Below are 23,743 nucleotides of genomic sequence, written 5' to 3'. Positions count from 1 at the left end.
CAAGCTATAACTTCTCTTACACCTTATTATTAAAGCAGTAAATATTGTATAGGAGGTCAAGAACTGAACTTAATATTTCTCTGTGCTTAGAGCTGCACCTTAAGTGTTTGGATTTAAATATCAATATGCACTGTTTTGTTTTTCATCCCTCTAGGGCCCAACATTCTAATCAACTACAATGTCTTCCATAGAAAGACATGGTATTTCAGAAGTGGACTATATCACACTTCATGAAACAATTTTCACAAATACAGAGATTTATCCAGAAAAAGATATATACTTCTATATCAGTTAGCTTTCATCTCATTGTTTTTATTTACATCATATGCAAACGGTACATTCTCTGATTGCTATCAGTTACTATTTTCTGCATATCAATATTTTACAAGTGAAAGGTTGACTTCTATGGCTTCAATTCTCCTATTAAATTATCTTCAGTTCTAGTTAAGTTACAGACATGTAAAGTGATTTTTGCTTCTTTCTTCATTTTCCAATTTGTTTGGAGCTTCTCTTTTTATTTTTTCAGTTCAAAGATTAACTTTTCATCCCTTCATTAATTTTCTTTCTTACATGAATCTTGGATTTCAAGTAATATTAAACACAATGCACAAAAATGTATGGGAATTTAAAACGATATTTTGTACATGATATCAGACTATTTCAAGATTTTAAAAATATTTTTCTGGAAATTTGATACTATTATTCTGTTGTTATAATTACTAGCCAAGAATTTAACTATATTTCATTCTTTAGCCAGACAGCTCTCTCAGTCAAGAGTATTATATTATATTTTCCTGAATAAATTGTGTACTTCAAAATGTCTTCATTAGTGCTTTGTGATAGAGTTTTGTCAATTTCTGCTTGTTTTACTTGTTATTGTTAATATCTTCCTTTGTTGTCATTTTTATTGTAGAATCTATTTATTAAACATTTAAGAATAACAATTTCATCTCTGTAGTCATGAGACTAGCTCTTGCTACTGCTGTTTATCCTTCAGGTCAGTTCCCACTTGAGCAGACCTGTGATCAAAGCAGCCATGACTATACATCTGGTGTACATTAATCAGATAAAACTCATCCATTCAACAAAGTTATCTATTCTACTATAATTACTTTAGTATAGGGTGTGGGGCATGGGTAAGAATTGTAGTGCAAATAATGATAGAGGAATTCAGTTTAGACACACACACACACACACACACATGATAGGTGCTGACATTATTATGTGGTTTTGAAATTTTCCAACCACCTGGTTTCAGATTCAGGAATATTGCATCACACCTTGGGTAAGTTTCTTGTACTATATTCTTAGGCCAACCAATGCCTCATGAGTGGATTTAGTAGACATAAAATGAAGCTCAATTATAACAAGAGAAATAACTCAGAATGGTTAGAGGCATGTATTTTAACAACACAAGTTAATGCATGTATGTCAAATATACCACATAAACTTTTAATTTATTAAAATCATCTTAATGCATTGCCGTTTAGGAGAATTTTTGATTCATATGGAGCTAGTCTCAATTACTATTTGGTAATTGTGACACCTCTTCTAGAGGCAGAGATCATAAATGGAAATTTTACACTGTTGGCATTTGGTATACCAGTATTGGTCTATGGAATTTGTTGAGGCACATTTTCTAAGACCTGATGCCCTTCCTATCACCAAGTCTCACATGCTTCTAGGTAAGGTAATATTCCTACAAGTGAAGGTGCATGGCTCAGTGGTTAGAGTGTCAGGCTCACAGTCATGAGGTAGTGAGTTCAATTCCTAGAACGGGCTCTGTGTCATGTGCATGAGCAAGACTTTATTTCACATTGCTCCAGTTCACTCAGCAATGGAAATAAGTTGTGATGTCACTGGTTCCAAGCGTATTGGCCTTTACCTTGGATAACATTAGTGTGGCATGGAGAGGGGAGATGGACATGCATGGCTGTCTGCTAGTCTTATATAAACAACCTGGCTTGGATTTGTGCTGCAGAAGGTAACTTTCTAGGTGCAATCCCATGGTCATTCATGACTGAAAGGGGTCTTTACCTTTTTACCCTATTTGTCTATATTGTTTATATACATGCCACTGGCTGCTCAGAGCTATTTCTCGTAGCTCATTTTTGTTTGATTAGAGATATATATATATATATTTTTGCCTGTAAGGTTGGAATAAATTTTTTATTCCCTAATATTATTACTATAATACTTTTAATATTTATAATACAACTATTGTTTTAGGTTTTACCTTCAATTTTCGTTTATTATGGTACTTACAGGTAGGATTGAACCACTAATCTGAGACTCTTCATTGAAGAACATCCCCATTCCATCTAAAAGGGAATATATCATTAAACTTATTAATAATATAAAGGAGTTTATTAATAGAATAAAATGGATAGCTCACTATAAGAACTGTAACATTGCCAACATTAAAGATGTGGAGAATACCAATTATATAAGCTCTAAATTTAAAACTAAAAGGAAACCCCCATATAATAGGGAAATTCAGTCTCTGGAAGACAAAATTTGGAAGGTGGTTAAAAACATTAAGTTTAAAAAATACTCAAACAGGCATAATGAATACTTAAGAAACTTAGGAATCAAAATAAAAGAAATGCGTAATATCGAGGGAACAGTCGTACAATCTGATAAAACTGACAACCTGTATAAATTAGATACAAAATTATATGATAAACTTTTAGGAAAGGAATTAAATAAAAAATATAAAATTGTCCCGGAAGAGACCATTTATAATATTAATAAAGCCACTAGGTTAATCATGGAAAAATATGAGATAGACAATTAAACGGAACCATAAACTTTAAAGGATCATAAAGACAATTTCTACTTGGACCCTAAAGTTAGACTAATATGTCCCAGTAAATCGGATTTAGGGAAATTAAGTTAATTTTAGACAAATATATTAATAAACTAAATAACCTAAATTACCTGAAACTCTGGACTAGCACTAATAATACTTTAAAATGGTTTAAAGATATTAAAGACAGTAGTCGTTACAAATTTATCCAAATAGACATAGAGGATTATTATTCATCTTATTAAGCAAATAGTGCTTAATGAGGCCTTAATATATGCTATGAATAAGGTGGGAATGACTAAAGACGAAGTTAAGGTAGTAAAAATGGCGAGAAAATCGTTTATTAGGTACAATAATAAATTATGGGCCAGAAAAGATACTTGGGTCTTTTTTGATATCCCTATGGAATATACTAGCAGAACACCAATTAGAAAATCCTAAGTTGGAGGGTGGATTATACAGAGATGACCTCCTGCTAATAACGAAAAATAGCACGAATATAACTTTAGAAATATATAAGAAGAAAATATACAGTTTCTTTAAAAGAAATAGGCTTAGGATTACAATTTATAACGAATATAGCAATGTCAACTACTTAGATGTAAATTTCAACTTAATAACGGGTTTAACCCAACCTTACCATAAAATTAACGAAAACCTGAAATATATTACGCTAAGAGTAACCACCCTCCTTCTATTAAGAAATCATTAGTAAATAATATAGGGTAAAGAATTTCAGTACTTTCTTCCAACTATGAGATATTCAATTAACATGCACCATATTATAATGAAGCTCTTCATAAGGCGGGATATAATCATGATATTAAATTTTTCAACAATTCTAAATATAATTATAATTTAAAAGATAACTTAAATGATGAATACACCTTCTATTATAATAATAAACACAGTATTCAGAATCACCTTAAGCCAGAGATAGGTAGTAATATGAACAAAAAACCTCAGTAATAATAATAAGAAGAATAAAATATGGCCAATAATTCCCTATGGGATACAAGTAAAAACTAACATTATTAAAGAGATTTTAAATATAATCAAGATATTTATTAAAGACAACAAGAAATATAACGACACATTTTCTAGCAATAATTTTGGAGTTGGTTACTCTACCACGAATAATGTTGGCAATATCGTTTCATCCTTTAATAAATTTAAATTAAATAAGTTTTACAATAATAAATTAAGTAATACCTCCATTGGAGTCCAAAATATAATTGATTGTAATTGTAGAGATAAGACTAAATATAAATTTAATAATCGATGTAACGTTGAGGACGTAACATATAAATGTATAGTGATTTTGAAGGATAATAACTGTAGTAATAATGATAACATAAATACTACTTACATTGGATCGACTTTCAATAAAATTAAATTCCGGGTGGCCCAACATATGAATTCTTTTAAGAACAGAAATTTAATGAACTCTACGGGCCTTAGTAAATACATTTGGGTACTTAAATCAAAAAGAATAGAATACGAGTTAAAATGGGAAATAGTTTGCAAGGTTAAATCATATAGGATAGGGAATAAATTCTGCTTATTATTTACTAACGAATTTAAAGAGATATTATTAACTAATAAAAAATTGATTAACTTCCACGATGAACGTGATATTAAATGCAGACATAAATTAAATTACTTATATAATAAGTTTAGATAACTAATTTATTTATTTAAACCTAGTATTGTGTACCAACTTATAGTTATAATCAGTATCGTAGAATACATCAAATTAGTTTTAGAATACATTTTAATCGTCACAATATTATACAAAATTGGAACATTTATTCAACGATAATATGAGCAGCCTTTTACAATGTTTCATAACATTATTTAAGTAATATATAACTTTCGTATTTGGTATAGTTATTATTCTGCGTAAATCTGAGAGTTTTAAGTATTTTAGTATTATTAATCTTCATTAAACTTTTTATTTTAGGTAGATTTTCTTTTTCGATATTTTCGTTCTTACTTTAGTAATTATAACACGTACTTACCTCTGGTAATGGACGCCATGTTTATCACGTGACTTTTCAGTATTAATTTTCATAGCATTATTTACGTAATATAGAATTTTCATATGGGTATAGTTGTTACTCTGCGTTAATTTGCAAGTTTAAGTATTTTAGTATTTTTAATCCCCAAGAAACGTTTTATTTTAGGTAGATTTTCTTTGTCTATATTTTCGTTATTATTTTAGTAGTTATAATACGCATGTACTTCTGGGTAATAGACGCCATATTTATCACGTGACCTTTTAGTATAAATTCTATAGCACAGCCATTTTGCTTTAATGTACAGTTATCAGCCGGCAGATAAGTCATGTTTTCTTATTTTATTTTATAAACAATATTGACATCTGTCTTTTAGTAACTTTGTACACTAACACATTTTTTACTATTATCTACTTATTCCATAATGTTTTAACCTCGTTTACTATTATACTATATTTTTAGATTGTAACTCTTAATAATTATATTAATACCGTTAATGTAGGGATTAGTTTACAGATTTTGTCTCTTTATATATATTTTTATTTCTCATGTTTATGTTTATCCTTTGAATGATTTTAGGTATTTTCTTAGGGATTTGACCTGAAGAGTGACTGATTTTGGGAGTAAAGTCATTTCCCTGTTCTAATGAACTCGGATAGAATTTGCTTATGATTTTATATAGTCCTATTTCAGCCATGAAACGCGCGTAGTCTATGTACTATCTCTAACTTTTCACATTTATACTTCCATACTGTATATTATCGTATTAATTTTTACTGTCCAATTTATAAATTTGACTGTTCAATTTTTTAAATTAATATTTATATGATTTATTTATGTAATATGTTATTTAATTTAAATTTTTAGATTAAAATATTAGATATATTAAGATGGTATATGCCTCACAGCATAGATTTGGACGGGTTCAGAGTTGACTGAGTTGTAGGGTGGTGGTTCATCTCTAAATTAGTTATATACATATATATTATATATTAGGAAACCCGGTATAATATTATACTGATTTTTGCCTGTAAGGTTGGAATAAATTTTTTATTCCCTAATATTATTACTATATATATATATATATATATATATATAGTGCATGTAGTAATATCATCATTTAATGAACACTTTTCTATGCTTGCATGGATCAGATGAAATTTGTTCAAGTAAATTGTTATGTGGCCAAATGCCTTTCTTATTGCTGGTCCCTACCTGTTTCCAAGCTAGATATTATTTTTCATATGAGCCAGGCATGTCTTTACAGAAGACTAGAAATGACCAATGTTGCTTGTATAACAATTTTTTTTTTATAACCACCACATGATGTCTAGACAAGGGTACACACAAATATAAACACACACACAAATACAGAATGGGCTTCTTTCTGTTTCCATCTACCAAATCTACTTGAAGTTATAGTAGAAGACACTTGCCAAGGTGCCATGCAATGGAATTGAACCCAAGACCACAGGGTTGGGAAGCAAGCTTTTTACCCACACAGTCATACTTGTACATACATGTTTTAGCACTTCTTTGTCTTGATGAAATAAATTTAGTGGTGTTTGTTATTTTCATTTTCAGTGTAGGTAAGAATCATAGGAATGTTGAAGTATCTGTTGCTCACTTCTTAACACGGATATTGTGAATATAACTGTGTACTCTTCCTTTATATTTTCTAATCAAGAAATAATTTGATGTAATATAACTAAAGGCTCTTGCAACAGACTACCAGCAGACACCACAGCTTACCAGACTCTATAATTTAGCAATGAACTAATAGCAGCTATCATAGTTTGCTAGACAGCAGACCCTAGTCACAAATAAACTGCAGACACCAAACCATAGCATGCCAGAGAGCACACTTTAGCAACAAACTAACAGGAAATGCTGTAGTTTGCCAGACAATACACCCTAGCAACAAACTACACAGAACAGTATACTCTAGCCACACTGACATCAAATGCCACAGCCAAAGATTTCCTCACTGCTGAAAGAAATCTAACATCAAAGGTCAGAAAAACTTTTAAAGGCCCATGATAACGAATTAAAAGCAGACACAGCAGCATCATTCTCTTGATTCTTGCATACAATGAAAGCAACTTCCATGAAAATCATTTCATCCAGAAAGATAAGCCCAAAAATGTCTTCAAATGTCGATGGACTTGGAAAATTTATTGTCCCAAACAAAACATAAAGAATTATGAAAAACCATGAATAAAAAGTTAAAACTCGAACATAATACAGACATGCTTTCAATAGTGTATGTTTAAAAGAAAAGATTCTACTCCTATATTCTACAGGAATGGCTATGTGGTAAGAAGCTTGTTTCCCAGCCATATGATTCTGGGTTCAGTCCCACTGCCTGGCACCTTGGGCAAGTAACTTCTACTGTAGCATCAGGCCAACCAAAGCCCTGTGAGTGGATTTGATGGATGGAAACTGAAAACAGCCCATTGTATGTGTGTGTGTGTGTTTGTCCTCACTGGCATCGCTTGAAAATCATGTGTTTATGTCCCCGTAACTTAGCAGTTTAGTAAAAGTGATTGATAGAATAAGTACTAGGCTTACATAGAATAAGTCCTAGTGTTGATTTCTTCAACTAAAAACTCTTTAAGGTGGTGGTCCAGCATGGCTGCAGTCAAATGACTGAAACAAGTAAAAGAATAAAAGAATATATGCAAGAGTGTGTGTGTGTGTGTGTGAAGGTATGTGGCAGAGTAGTTAGGATATTTAGCTGAATATTGTAAGGTCATGAATTCAATTCCCAGCAGTGCATTGTGTCCTTGATCAAGATACTTTATTTCTCATTGCTCCAGTCCATTCAGTTGGCAAAAATGAGTGGTATCTGTATTTGAAAAGGCCAGACTTGTCACAGTCTGTCACATTGAATTTCCCTGTTAAGGGAAAATCTATCTGTGGACTGCTCAGCCACTTGCACATTAATTTCACAAGTAGGCTGTTCAGTTGGTTGGATCAACTGGAATGCTTGTCATCATAACCAATGGAGTGAAAGGAATACACCAATGTGTATCCCTTTCCATACCCTTTCTCTTAAAGTACATGTTACTGCTTACTTTTATATTTGCTTTTCCATACTGGTATGGGTTGCATTAAGTCTTATCTGAGGCTGCATCTTATGGCCAGATAGCCATTCTATGACTAAGACACATTTTTTTTTTTTTTTCTTTCAAAGTTCAGAATCTTTTAATACATTGATCATCAACTTCAAGACCATTCTTGCATTATGTCATTCACATAGTATATGTTGTCAATGGTGCTTTTTCTTTTGAAAAGGTTTATGTACTTTTCCTTATACAATTAGGTTCATGTAGGTGCTGAGAAGCAATATTCTTATCTCTTCTTCCTCCATATCTCTCTATCTCTTTCTCTCCTTCCTCCTCTCTCTCTCCCTCCCCCTGTCTCTGTTTTGTAGCTGTTTATATTGTAACACAACTAATATTGGAGTTTTATAGTTGCTTACATGATTCTAGAGATTTGTTTTTAACCCTTTTGTTATATTTTCTGTTTCAATTAATTTTGAAAGTAATGAATTTAGTAAAATAGCTTTGGAACAGGCCAGCAATTTTAGGTGACTGGCTAAGTCGATTACATTGACCCCCACTGATCAAGTGGTACTTATATTATTGACCCCAAAAGATGAAAGGCAGAGTCAATCCTAGCAGAATTTGAACTCAGAATGCAATGATGGACAAAATGCCATTAAAAATTTTGCCTAGCATGCTAACAATTCTGCCAGCTCAATGCCTTAGCTTTGTAATTATTAAACTGGTGTTTGGAGCGTAAATTACTGTGAAATTTTAACAAATAAATAGGAAGTTATTTCATAAAACTAAGGGTGATTGCAAGCAGGTTGATATCAAAAGGTTTAAAACAAAAAAGGTATATTTTCCTGTAACTGAAATAATTTCTTGTCTGTGCTGTAGAATATATTGCTCTGTTTACTATGGTCTCAGAATGCATTGAAGATTGGGTCACTAAGCAGCCTGTTTAGTTGAGCCAACAATTTGTCAGGAATGGCTAAAGTAGGCCAGCAAGGCCAACAATTTTTACTGAATCAGACACTAGGAGAGTGAAATTCTTGATGTTACTTTAATACCAGGTCTGGGTGTGATGATATTTTGATCGATAAAAACCTGTGAGCAAAAGTGAAGCCTTGACTCTTTTTTTTTTGTTTTTCCAAGCATAGAGCTATATTACCCAAAGTACATTTTAATGCCAGTCTGTGATTCAGAGAGATTTTGATGCTATTTCTAGCAAGTCAAACAAACATATAGAGGCTCTTTTCTTGAGTTGTTCTGTATTTTGCAGCATATAAGATTGTTTATTTCAAGTTTTCCTTTCTATTTGCCTTGCCATTCACCATTTAGAGACAAAATGCGCTACAAAGATATCATCATTTTGTATCATGAAACAAGGTCTTTTAATGTCAAACAGTTGAGCTTTCATTTGTCTTCATATTAGCTGTGCTATGTCTCTTCAGAAATATATATTGCTGAAGTTTTGTTTTTTTAATCTATTATTTTTTTAAAAATTTATTAATGGATTCATGTTTATGGCTTTAAATTTTATTAATTTCCCAACAGCATAGAAGTGACAACTTTTGTGTTTGTTATGCAATTGAACAAGGAGAAATTATATGTACATCAAATATCGAGTGGTTAGAATGTAGAATATTAGATCTTCATATTATTACTAATTTTTTTTTTCCAAATCATTATAGATCAAAACTACAGTCCAACATACAGCCATGGAAAAGTATATATAAAATAATGATACTGATGGTGTGTGTGTGTCTCTCTCTCTTTCTCATATATATATATATATATATATACACACACACACTCACATACTTACTTGTGAGTAAAGAAATGAGAAAAAAAGTATTCAGTACATGTAATACAGTTTATTTATTCATTCAAAACTGATGTTTCACCCCATTTATCAGAGTTCCCCCACCATGTCTAATCTTTCAGTGACAAGAGGATAAATGGAGGAGCTTAGTTGAGGATTTATGCACTAAAAACATGGGTAAGGGGAATTTTTCGATTTTTATTGGTTGTTGGTTTGGTCAAATGATAAAGGCATCTGGCAGCCAATGAAAATCAAACAATTTGATATCTTGTGACTTTATTCTATGATCCTGTAACTTAAGCATTATAAATAGCAATGAATCCTGAGTAGCAAATGAGTATATCATTAGTTTCAAATGAATACATTCATACTTGTGTGTGTGTGTTTAAATTTGACTATTTGTGTGTGTCTAATGTTTTAGAAAAAAGACTACTGGATCCCTGTCATCTTCCAAGAAATGGCCTTGCTCAATGTGCAGAAAAGGAGCAGGTATATAAGCTATGGACACACTTGATATAGTGGGATCACAGGCAGCTTTACAATGAAACTAAGCTTCATATGTGAATCACTGGAGCAGTACATACTTTGAGTACACCAGTATGGAACACTAGATGAAGTATATTTTGTTATCTGAGAGATATAATTAACAGGGGATGTAGTTGCTCTGGAAGTATAGTAGCCAGAGTAAGAATAGGTTGGTAAAAGTTCAGAGAGCTACAACCATTGATGAAAACAAAGGTCTTTTCCCTCTGACTAAAGGGAAGATTGTATAACATATGTGTTAGAACTGTGATGCTGCATGTTTGTGAGACATGGTTCTTGAATGCATCAATGACAAAGTACAAATGCATTGAGAGAAAACTGGGTGTAGGAGAAATAAAAATGTAATGTACAAGAAAGAAGACTATATGGTGATATGGACATGTGATACATATGAATGGGGGTAGCTGTATAAGAAAGTGTTTATCTCATAATGCAGATTGAGCCTGTGCAAGATGGAAACTCTAGAAAACATGAGACCTTGAACCTCTTGATAAAGATCACAAAAGACAAAAATGACATGATATGCATTTCTCAAGAAAACCTGCTCATCTTGGTGAAACGAAAATTCTGAAAGCACAGTGTGTGTGTGTGTGCAGTCGTGGCTATGTATTAAGTAGATTGCAGGTTCCAGGCTCAGTCCCACTGTGTGACACCTCAAGCAAGTTTCTTCTACTATAGTCTCAGGTCAGCTGAAACTTTGTGAGTAGATTTGATGGAAACTGAAGCCCATTGTGTGTGTGTGTTGCGCCACCACTTGACAACTGATGTTGATGTGTTTATGTCCCTGTAATTTTGTGGTTTGGCAAAAGTAACTGATAGAATAAGTACCAGACTTAAAAAACTGGGGTTGATTTATTCAAGCAAACATTCTTCAAGGCAGTGCCCCAGCATGGCTATAGTCTAATGGTTGAAACAAGTAAAAGATAAAAGCTGAGTGTTATATGTGTGTGTGTATATATATATATATATATATATATATATATATACACACCCACACACACACACACATATATACACACACATGCACACAACTTCTACCTCCCCAATTTCGTCCTCAAGAAATCTCCCCTACCCACTATCTCTCTAACCACAGTTTTCAGCTGCTGTAATTAAATGTGAGCAGAAATGCATATTTCACAAGCTCTACCCTGATGCCACTTAGCTGTCGTACTAGCCAGAACCATTTCTCTTCTGATCTGTCCTTTGTTCTTAATAAAATATACTGATTGAAATATAAATGACTCTTTTAAAAACCATTTCCTCACTGTATTCATAGAAAGCTTGACAGCTTGAGAAATAATTGAAATTCATTCTATTCCAAAGGAATTCTTGTTTTCTGAAATACTTTTTTAAATTTCATGATACTAAATCAAATACAAAAAAAAACAATTCTAGACCACAAAAAGAAAAATAAATAGTTGTAGACATGGCTCTGTGGTAAGAAGCTTGCTTCCCAACCACATGGTTCCATGTTCAGTTCCACTTTGTGGCACCCTGGGCAAGTGTCTTCTACTATAGCCTCAGGCCGACCAAAGCATTGTGAGTGGGTTTGGTTGACAGAAACCGAAAGAAGCCCATTGAGTGTGTATATATATGTGTGTGTGTGTGTTTTTGTTCCCACTATCGCTTGACAACCAATGTTGGTGTGTTTATGTCCCCGTAACTTAGCAGTACGTCAAAAAAGACTCATAGAATAAGTATTAGGCTTATAAAGAATAAGTTCTGGAGTTAATTTCTTTGACTAAAACAAAACCTTTAAGGTGGTGCTCCAGCTTGGCCACAGTCAAATGACTGAAACAAGTAAAGAGAAAAAAAAAAAAGCAAGTTGACGGCATGATCAGAAGATCCAGTCATCATTGTTGAGAGCAACTAATCAAAACCCAAATTAACCCCTCACCAAAACAGGCAAAAAGAAATGAATGTCCTCCCAACAAGGGCTTGAACACAATCAGCAGCATGTCAACAACCTTTCAGCAACCAGCTGCTGGACATCACAACTAGACCCAGTAAACATTTTCACTTAGCTTTCAGGTGGCACATAAAAAACACCATTTGAGAGTGGCCGTTGCCAGTACCGCTGGACTGGCCCTAGTGCCGATGGCACATAAAAAGCACCCACTACACTCTCAGAGTGGTTAGCGTTAGGAAGGGCATCCAGCTGTAGAAACTCTGCCAAATCAGATTGGAGTCTGGTGTAGCCATCCGTTTCGCCAGTCCCTAGTCAAATCATCCAACCTATGCTAGCATGGAAAGCAGAGGTTAAATGATGATGGTGATGATGATGATGAATAAAGAGGAGTTGTATAGGTTTATTGTTCATGAAGTAAGCTGACAAATTCTTACATTCTCTTGATTTCTTGTGATTCAGACTGCCTCACAGTCACAACAAACCAAATGGAAAAGGCATTACCTCAGAGGATGTTGAGAGAGATGTGCTGGAATAGCCACTCTGACTCGTGGGGCTCACACTTGTGGATAGCCATCTCCACCCCAATAGCAGTAAGCTGGGAAATGGTCTGCAGACCAAGAATACCAGAAGTCTTCACTGCTAAGAACTAAACATTAGATTTTCTGTTACTGTATCAGACAGCTGTGTTTGATGTTCATCTTGTAAGCAATAAATACTTTGTGAAGAATTATTGAAACCTCTACTTTATTTTTATATTTCTACTTCATACATACAACTGTTTCACACAAATGCATAGATACATACTCACACTCATACATACATGTATACATACATATATGCATGTGTACGCAATTGCTCATAATGTTAGTTTATAGTATAACATAGCAATAAAAAATATATTTTAATAAACGATGACATATATAACCTTTTTTCCCTTTAACCTATTTCCTGTTTTCAAATTGCTGCAATTAATTGTTGATTGAAGCAACTGCTACAGAAATCAGTTGTTTCATTTTTGAGTAACTGTTTTTGATAAATTGACTCCCCCCCCCCCCCCCTGTTATCATATACCATAATGGTTAAATACATCATCAACTTAGCAAGAATCTAATATCAATAGACTTTTCCTATGACCATATATTTCAAATATATTTTGAGAGAGTTTATAAATACGTAGTGAATGACATTTCTAATGATACAATACTAGCCTCTACAAGAAAAGAAAAATAGAAGATGATATACCTTTACTAACTTCTATTAATAAAAATACTTATTGATAATAATTTAAATAAATATATAATATGTATATGTTGGTGATGGGGATGATGATGACAGAAGAAAAACAAAGAGGAATTAAATAGAAAGGAGACAAAAGATTTGTAAAGTTCTTACATCTATGAGTCCAAAGTTCAACATAAAATACATTCACATTGATCTCAGAATAAGTTGATAGACTTCTCTTCAATTTTACTATGCTGCTAGATGCTGTTGGTAACTCAGTGAAACTGTCCTGTTATGTATGTAATGCAGTGCCCCTGACAAGATATGAACCATTAAGTCTTTGATTGGTTATATTCTATCTTAATACTTTTTAACCAATTCTTCTTTGTTTTCTTTCTAAAACAGTTTAAAATTTATGGTTTAGATCACTCTTAATTCTACCATCTCTACAACTCCATTTTCAGTTGATGTTGGCATACTAAGTCTTGAACTACTTCCAGGAATTTTGCTTTCCTTATTATCTGTTCTTCATATAACTTCATCTTCATAGCTGTGCCATTGTCTTGCTATTCATCTGCTGTCATATCTAGTGTACTTGATGTTTCATGTTCATGGTTAGAAAGATAATTACTTGTCAAGGTAATTTCTTCTAATGATCTTTGAATTTTTCTGAAACAACTGAACACAACATATACTGATTGCATTGCTGTATATGCATCTAGTTGTACAAATAGTAATAAGATGTAGTTAAACCTTGATGGAATTTGAAAACATTAAAAAAAAAAAGATCTTTTCAAGATTTAATGGAGCACAAAAAGCAAAAAAGAAGAGATGATTAGGATAACATATTGAAAAAGAAACTAGAGGACTTAACTAAAATATTCTTGATGCTACAAAATCTTATATCTGAAACAGACCAATGATTTGGAAATGAGTTGTGTGGTAGGGTTAAACAAATTCAAACTTGTGTTTAAAAAGATATATTCTTTTATCATTGATTTACTCTTTTTTTATTTGTTTGCTATCTTCTTTTTTGCTTTTTGTTATCTCCAGTCTCTTACCACTAAATTCTATGATTTTTTTTTTCTTTTCTGGTAGTGGGTGGAGGAAAATAAAAGTTATGGTTTTGGATCTATTCCAATTAATCACTGTGCTAGAACTAAAATGTTTCTGGTCCTTTTCTCTCTTTTTAGTGTGTGTGTGTTGTTACTCTATTTAGCTTTTGAAATTGATTTAATATTGATAAAGTATTCATCAAGTATTTGAAGTGTTGGTGGTGATGGTGGTAGTTTTGGGAACTGGAAATATTATCAGTTGAAAGACTAGTGGTCATGGTGGGTTGATGGGGTGGTGTCATAAGATAAGCTGATTGTTTGTATCATAATGTTCTCTTGGTCTGCTAGATCAATTTATATTATTGGTTGTGTAAGGCTATGATTCGCCCTCCTCCTTGGTCAAGAGCACACAGACTTTGTTGAGAGAGACTGAAGGGAGGAGAGGTATGAAGGAACAAAACAGAAAAATATTAATAACCATTAAAGATAATTATATTTGTCACTACTTTCTATTTTATACATCTCATAATCTGTAAATTGATGTGTATAAAATACTTAAAGGCTGAAACTAAGATATATGTTTGTTGGGGAAGATAAGTTAAGGACACATCTGAAGGAGCTGCTTCCCTTAACTTCTTTTGAAATGAAGGTTTGAATGTCATTTGTTTTTTGGGTCAATTTCAGTTTTCACTTCTACCCACCACCAGTGAATCAATGAATATCCCCTTCCTTGGGGCTAAGCATCAGGGGTCTTCAGATACAACCTATTGACTGCATTTTCAGACTCTTTTTGAAGATGATCAGAGTTGATGGGTTCCATATTTTCTTCTTTGATTATTGTCAGGCTTGACTCAATTAGCTGAGTTTTGCCCCTTCACAAGTTAATGTTCATAGTTATCTTTCTCCACATCCAGCTCCTTTTTGAGGCTGCCCACCCAATTATACCATTGGTATAGTTAATACAGTAGTGTCTTCTCTCAGAGACATGGTTTAACAAAACCCAAGGAGTTCCTCTCTCTCTCCTGGTGATCTTACAGAATGCTGGACACTAAAATTCCCGTGCTCATTTGTTACTTTATCAATGTGATTTTACCAAAAGACTTCTAGATATGGACCAAAGAGTTGAATGTATAGACTGCATAAAATAATTTCATTGCATCCATAGTGAAAACAACAGCATAGTCTGCCTGTTTTTGTATAGATACCATGTATAGAAAGTAAACAGTGAGATCACTCTGTAATAGACTATGGTTCATTAACTTGCTGTGTTGAATTGAAATCTTAATGTGGATTTAGCTATGACATAAATAGCTTCTGCCTGGTTAACTCACCCTCAACGCGACAGGAGGAAAAATAAAGTGATCAGTCATGCCCCAGTGATCCACTGCTTAATCAACCAAACAATCTGCAGGACATAGAATTAAGAGTTAAAATGAAATCAATGACTACTGAACAGTTAACCTAAAAGTAGATAGTCAAATATTAGGACAACTGAGTCAGTTTCCTTTTTAAAAGTATGCATAGGTTATCCTCTTAACATACCTATGTGCATTTATACATTCCCTGAACATAGATGTATTCATGCAGGTAAATGCAAGCATGTTATATGATGTTGAGTAGCTTTTGAGTCATAAACGGCATAACAAAGAGACTGTTTTTGTGTGTTGACAGCTTAATCCTACAAGCTACCCCCATCCTCCACCCCAAAGAGGAGTTAGGAGCACACTTCAATTTTCAACTGGTATAGATGCTCACAATAGTAGGTTGTTCCTGCCCTGTGACCTCTGTTAATAGTTTGGTGGATTGGGCTTTACAAAGTTGAATTGGCCACTGTTTCAACACACCTGAGTAGCAAGATGCAAACTATTGAAGTCTCAGTTCATTGCCTTTTTACTTTATTGACACAGTCATTCATGTTCTACATTTATATATGCACATTTAATCTTACTTCATACCTTCCCCTCCATTCCTCTTTTCCATATCTCATTGAGCATTTGATTTACAGTGAAACTAGCTATGTGTAGTGGCCATTATGTGTATTGCCAGCAGCCATAGAAGGTTTATCACATGGTATTTTAGCTCTTTAATGTCCAGCAGCTTTTGCAGTTTTTCTATTGATTTTTTTTTTTCCCATATATATTTTCATCCAGAAGAACGAATACATTTTACTTATATTAGAACTTCATAGGAATATCTGATCTTCAAGTCTGCTATTTCATGAAGAAAGTGCCACAGTAAACTGCAAATGGTAAATGGACTCCTTATTAAACACCTTTGCAGACTTTAACTTCAACTTTTTCATTAAGCATATTATGTCTTTGGTCTTGTCTTTCTATTTATTTTCCATTTATATATATGGCATCTGTAATGAGTCATTCAATCTGTAAGTAGTTTTACATTGTCTGCTCTGTAACAACTAGCATGGACTATGTTGTTGGTAGCTTTCAGCAGACTCACTGTGATACAATTCCTATTCATGTGTTTTCAGTTCTATATGTCAGCCAACCAGCTGCAGTTCTACCATAGATGCCATTCAGAATTATTGTTTGATGATTGTGTATTTATGTTTCAAGTAACATCATTTCATGGGGTTGCTCTATTTGCTCGTACTTTACTGTATGCGTGCAGTGAGTGACAATGAAATACACACACACACACACATATACACTCACACATGCTATTATATGATCACATATGAATATATACATTTCATGGAGAACACATCTACGTACATATATCACACTTTCTGGCTCTGTCTGTCTCTCTGTCTCACACACGCACGCACACACACACACACACACACACACACAGGTACAAACTGATATGATTTAGAGTAATTTAGCTGGAGTAATGGCAAATTCACCACTAGTATTCATGCATGTTCATATATGCAGGTACCACTTCCCAACTACATGGTTTTGGGTTCAGTTCTGCTGCATGGAATTTTGGGCAAGTGTCTCTTCTACTATAGTCTAAAACCAACCAAGTGGAAACTAACAAAAGCTTTGTGTGTGTGTGCTTGCTGACATTTGTATTTCCTTGTCTCACCATTGTGCAAAAATTGAAAGTGAATGTTACTGTCTTTCAAGTGGTGTCCTTCATGCCCAGTCTCCTGTGAAAAGATGTCTGGCCATGGGCAATTATTTCTTTATATGGAAATATGTGAGGATTAGCAGTAGGTTGGTGGGATCCAGCTGTAGAAAACCTCCCTCAACCAATTCCATCTGAACTATGTAAGTATGGGAAAGTGGATGTTAAAAATGATGATATAGATATATATAAAAATATATATATATATATATATATACACACACACACACACACACACATTTATATATATATATTAAAACGTATATATATATGGAAAGAAGTGTATTCCCTATTTAAAAACAGTTACACATTTTTCAGATTCAGGTGCATTTTCAAACCCCAAATCAAATTTCCTCTCTCTCCCTCTCCTTCTCCCCCTATCTCTCTCTCTCCCCTCTCTCTCTCTCTCTCTCTCTCTCCTCTCTCTCTCTCTCTCTCTCTCTCTCTCTCTCTCTCTCACATGCATTAAAATATGTGCAGGTGTGTATGAATGCTTATGCAACAATGTGTAAATATATGTGTCTATCAGGTACTGGTATGATATAATTGGCTGTTCCCTTCCTGCAAATTTGTAACCTTGTGCCTAGGAAAGAAATCAATATATGTGGGAGTGGGTGGATGTTGTATATGTATATGTATGCACATATTCGCATGCTGCATACGCAGAAGAGGAGAAGGAAGAGTTTTCTATAGCTTTCCACTTTGCTATCATTTCTTTTGTAAATGTCTAGTAAAAACAAAGAAATATTCTGAAATGCAATGGCTACAACATAGAACAATTTAGAAATCATAGCATTAAGTTTTTAATATCTGTATTGTGCTAGAGGTGTTATATTGTATCTTTAGGTAACACTTACTTTTAATCACTCCCCCAACAATCTCTAACCCTCGCTATGGCTGTTTAGCATCCTCCGATAACTGTTTCCTTGGCTTCTTCTCTATTAGATTGACTGGTGTCAGATCTCACTGACTCAAACTTAACTACTTGACATTTCTTTACACTTCCTGCTATGTTAAATGTTATTCTTCCTCTTGTCTCAATTGACTATTATATGTAATTGTTTCTTTCTTTGAAATGTATGAAATTCAAACTCACTCCTTGGCATGTCTCTTTCTCCATTTACCCATTTTTACTCATCAACTTCACTAATGTTCTTTCTTTTCCTCGCTCCCCCTCTCCCTTTCTCTTTCCCTTTATTCTTTTCTCTTCCAAAACCACATCTACTTGGAACTTGCTATATCACTAGACACCCCTGTTGTCTACTCTTCCTATGCCTCTCCACCCATATGAATACACTCACAGTCTCTTACACTTGGTTGGCTGTGTGTATATAGGATTCTCTATTACTGTAGCTCTTTAGTACTCAATACTTGACTGAGTTGTGCTCTCTTTCTTACTCTTTTCATTTTAGTGTTTGTCCCTCGTCTCTCAGCAGTTTGCACACAGTTTTATTTAACTGCAGCATTCTGAATTTCACTAACAACTTATGAGCATATCCACCCCCTTACCCCCTTACCACCATCCCTCCATCCTTCCCCTGAGCATTTTCAAGTGCAAAATAAACCAAAATTTATCTCATTCTCCTTTTCTGAATCTTCTTTCAGAAAATTTTAAATCACTCATTCTCCTTCCCTGAAGCACTCAAAACAGATAAAAATGTACGAAAACAAATACAAACCTTTCTAGCACTGTATGTTGTTTTGTTGTTTAGCCTCAGGTCACCCTTCAAGATTGTTGATGCATGCTGTATTAGAATTTTTTTACTGCATATATTTTTTCTTTTATTTTTGATTTATCTTTTTTTTTTTATTTCATCTTGCTACTCTCATGTTTCAACTTTAATGTCTTGTTGTTATTGTATAATTATTTGTCTTTCTAAAATTTCTTTAATTCATTTTCTAATAAAACAAAAACCAAATGGCTTTAGGGCAGTGTTCATCAACTCGGTGCTGATAATGACATTCCAAAATCATATACCTTAAAATGTTCCCTTAGATTTCCTTTTTGCCAATATTCCAGAGAGTATAGATGGCTGATCTTGTTTGTAGCTAATACATCTAAATTTAGTGACCTAACATTATTCAGTTGGTGATTCTGCTTCCAGATCATTCCCCTTATGATAGCATATGTAATAGATGAGAGTTGGAGCAAAAATATAATACTGTATATTAAAACTGGTTGAAAATTTAGTACACAAAACACTGTTTAGAGGAACCCATCCACACAAAAATTGGATGTTGCAACATTGGTCACTTTCTGAAAACTAAATTCTGAAAATCTGTCTGTGACTATCTTTGGTTGGCTGAGATGCAAGAACTCATACATTCTTTAACTGTTGATAGGCTATCAGTAAGTCTTCACTAATAGTGTATTAGTCTTGGAGTGAGTGTACATTTTCTCTCCAATCAGCACAGTATATTTCTTGTTCACCTTCAGATCATTCAACAGCTTTATCCGCTTCTAATTGCTGGCTTGTAAAACCATGAAGATGAGGTCTTGCAGGTAGATAGATGCCCTGCTACAGAGAACTGTTAGTAACTTGCTTTTTTTTTTTTTTTGTCTGAGCAAATTTATTTTCTTTTACTGCTTTCTTTCTTTCTTCCCCCACCCCCTGTTCTACAGAGTCCATCTCTTTCTCATTACTGCAAGATGATATAGTGGAACTGCTACTTGGAAGCCATCCACTCCCTGACATCCATTCAAACACTACTTGGCCACATATTGTTGCAGGTCACCACCTCCCATATTTTACTGCTGATCTGACATGAAAAACAAGGGGCAGTTCCGGTGTCACATCTGCCTGTGGACTGGCATGTAGTACATGAGCTGTGTCTCTCTTCTTAACTCAACTTTTGTTGTAAGCTATCTGTGACACACTTCCATATGCCCTGCTTTTGTTGGGGAAACACATTCTGCAATACATCAACCAGGGCCTGCTTCAACTCTTCTTTTGGAGATTTCGAGGATTTCATCTCACTTCAAGAAAATCAATGGTATATCACCTTTGCAATATTTTCTAGGCAAATTTCTTGAGCAAAGAAAAACTTCTTTTTTTTTTTTTGCTTACCTTGCCCATTCCTTCTCCTTTTTCTTGAGCAGTAGAAACCTGGTAGGAAAATTATAACAAAAAAACTTTTCCTTCATAAAGTAATCTTGTTAAAAATTCATTTTTTATAGAAGCTCCGACAGCAGTCTGTGTTTGCTTGAACAGTCAATAATAATGATTTTTTTTTTTTTTTTTTTTACGTACAAGGACGGCAATTTTAGGAAGTGAGGTGTGTCAATTACATTGGCCCCAGTATTTGACTGGTACTTATTTTATCGAGCTCAAAAGGATGGAAGGCTAACTGAATGACCTCAGCAGGATTCGAACTTAGAGCTGGAAGAAATGTCACTAAGCATTTTGTCTGATCTAGTGGTTCTAATAATTTGACACCTTTATGATAATAATAATGGTCTCAAATTTTTCCAGAAGGGCAGCAATTTTGAGGGAACGGGGTTAGTCAATTACATCGACCCCAGTGTTCTACTGGTACTTATTTTATCGACCCCCAAAAGGATGAAAGTAAAGTTGACCTTGGCGGAATTTGAACTCAGAACATAGTGACGGGCAAAATACCACTAAGTATTACTAACGATTCTGCCAACTTGCCACTTTAGATGATAATGGTAATAATAATAATAATCATAATTGTCTCGAATTTTGGCACAGTGCCAGCATTTTAAGGAGGAGGGTGTTAGTCAACTACATGTACTCCTATATTTGACTGGTGTTTTATTTTATTAACCCAAGAAAGATGCAAGGCAAATTTGACAATGGTAGAATTTAAATTTGCAATATGAAGAGCTAGAAGAAATACTTCAAGAAGCCATTTTTTTTCTCAGATGCTCAATTCTGCCAGCTCCCATAGTAACAACAACAACAACAACAATAATAATAATAATAATAATAATAATAATAATAATAATTTAAAATAATAAAAAAAGATACACAAAATTGCTGTAAAGTAATTGTTTTGTCTTCTGGAGATTTTCTGATATTTTAGTCTTAACGGACATTTTCTTCTACACCTCCGTTTTAATGTTTGTTTGTTGCTTCCAATATAAAGCAATATTTTAATGGGATTCTATCTTACATAATAGGGTGATATCTCTTCAATTGCAGCCAGTTTATCTGTCAGTAGATTATTTTAGCCAAGTCTATAGATTAGAGAAGTAGGCGTGGATGTTGGTTGTGTGAATATGTGTGATCTCTGTGTGTATGTGTATGACTATATTATATGAGTTTGCTGTTATGTGGATGTACGAGTATGTTGCATGCATGTGTGTGTTTGTGTTGTATGGCTGTGTTGCATTGCTTTTTGCTTAATGTTGTTTTTGTCATTGTTCTTCTTCTTGTTATCTATTATTGTATGTTATTCATGTTAGATATGTGTGCTTGTGTGTGTGTGTGTGTGTGTATGTATATATATATATATATATATATATATATATATATATATATATATACATACACACATATGAATACATAAATTACTCACACACAATACATATATATATATCAATTGTACTTTGTGTGATTGATATATCTCTCTTTCTTTATTTTTGTCTACACACATGCGCACATGTGCTGATCAATCTTTCATGTAAAGATATAGATAGGCTCACCTAGATACACATACACACATCAATAATACATATATTTTTGCATATATGATCATATATAGACACACACACACACACACACATATTTGTGTGTGTGTGTGTGTTTATAGCACTTGTGTGTATATCTTGAAATCAATTCAAGATATACACACAATGTGTATATGATTATATCAATTGTCTGTGTGTGCATATATGATTATATTTGTAAAAATATTTGTATTAATAATGTGGAACTATGTGTGTACATGTATTGTCTTAGTATATGTATTTATCAATGTATGCATGTTTGTATATTTATGTTCGTGATTCTGTGTGTGTGTTTCAGCACACACACATATATATATCTACATAAGAGATTGATCAACAAACAACAATTATATCCTCTCCCACTAACCATTGCCCTACCTCCTGTTTATACAGTCCTGTCTTGGGCCACAGGTTGAGAGATAACAAATATGTCATTTTCTCAGGCTGCCAGTTTATAACTTACAGTTACCAATTTGGTGGAGGTTTTCCATTCTCTTGTTGCTATTCATAGTTTTACCAGCTGTGTAGTGGAGGCCTCATAGCTCAAAAATGTTCTCCATCCTGTACACACTGTACTGTCTCCTTCACTCCTTCTTTCACTCTCTCTCATACACCTACAGACACACATGCATGCACACATATGTATTATTTTTTTAAAGTTGAAAGCCCTTCAGAAGTTAATTGTGTTTTATCTTGTCAAGGTTACAGAATAATTTATGAAAAACTTTTAGCTTCGAAATTAATATACATTTTCCCTAGCATGAAACCGATTTGTAAGATCAGCTATAATGGCTATATAATACTGTACGCTTCGGATAATATACCCACTCTATTGACAGATATACAAGTGCATTTTTTCCTGACTTATGGATTCTTAGATAACTTACACGCTTACATATATATGTGTGTGTGTGTGTGTGTGTGTGTGTGTGTGTTCTACTGAACATATTATATACTCTTGTGACTCGTGTATTAACCCAAATGTACTATGTGTGTATGTGGGTATATATATGCATGTTTTTATTTATTTATATTCTAGTTGTTATTACTTTTAAGCCTAAGTCAGAACTGGTTGAACGAACCTGTGATCAAAAACATTCCAGCTTTATACAGGGCCTCATTGTCCAATATGTCCTTCCTGTTTTAAGATAGTAGGGAATGTGGCTGCTGTTTCTTATAGATCTAACCACTATGAGGTGCTACCTCATTAACTTGTAACAGATAGCTATATGTTGGTATATTTGTATGTTCTAATTTCATTAACTACTCATATAAAAATTCTTTTCTTATATTGGCATTCATAGACCCGTGACTACATGCAGTATAGAATTCACATAAACAGCTATCTTAAATCTCAACTTCATAGTGTTCGAATTCTTCTTTGCATGTATAAGCTTTCTTTTTTTTTCATTTGAAGATAGTTAAAATTTATGAGCACATAATGCATTAATCATTTCTCACTTTAAAATGTTGCTAATTGCAATTAATTAACCATCTATTTTGAAATATTTGCACAAAATAGGTGCAAGC

The 23,743-nt window shown here is 33.5% G+C and overlaps 1 protein-coding gene across 18 annotated transcripts in view; it reads left to right on the top strand.

Moving 5' to 3' along the window:
- Positions 1-23,743, top strand: part of LOC106868354 (N-acetylated-alpha-linked acidic dipeptidase 2) — a 1,035,601-nt gene that overhangs the window by 542,652 nt on the left and 469,206 nt on the right. The window contains exon 1 of one of the 18 annotated variants that reach the window (XM_089357526.1): positions 19,963-20,051. The exons of the other annotated variants lie outside the window; for them this stretch is intronic. Within the exon in view, the coding sequence (XP_089213652.1) occupies positions 20,032-20,051 (20 nt within the window). The 5' untranslated portion in view covers positions 19,963-20,031. Of the gene's footprint in view, positions 1-19,962; positions 20,052-23,743 lie in introns of those variants that run through there. 18 annotated transcript variants of the gene reach the window in all.

The sequence above is a fragment of the Octopus bimaculoides genome, chromosome 9, assembly GCF_046866305.1.
Source record: "Octopus bimaculoides isolate indiv1 chromosome 9, ASM4686630v1, whole genome shotgun sequence".
NCBI classification, from domain to species: domain Eukaryota; kingdom Metazoa; phylum Mollusca; class Cephalopoda; order Octopoda; family Octopodidae; genus Octopus; species Octopus bimaculoides.
Note: the sequence above shows the minus strand (reverse complement) of the source record. Positions and strands in the feature narration are given on the sequence as shown.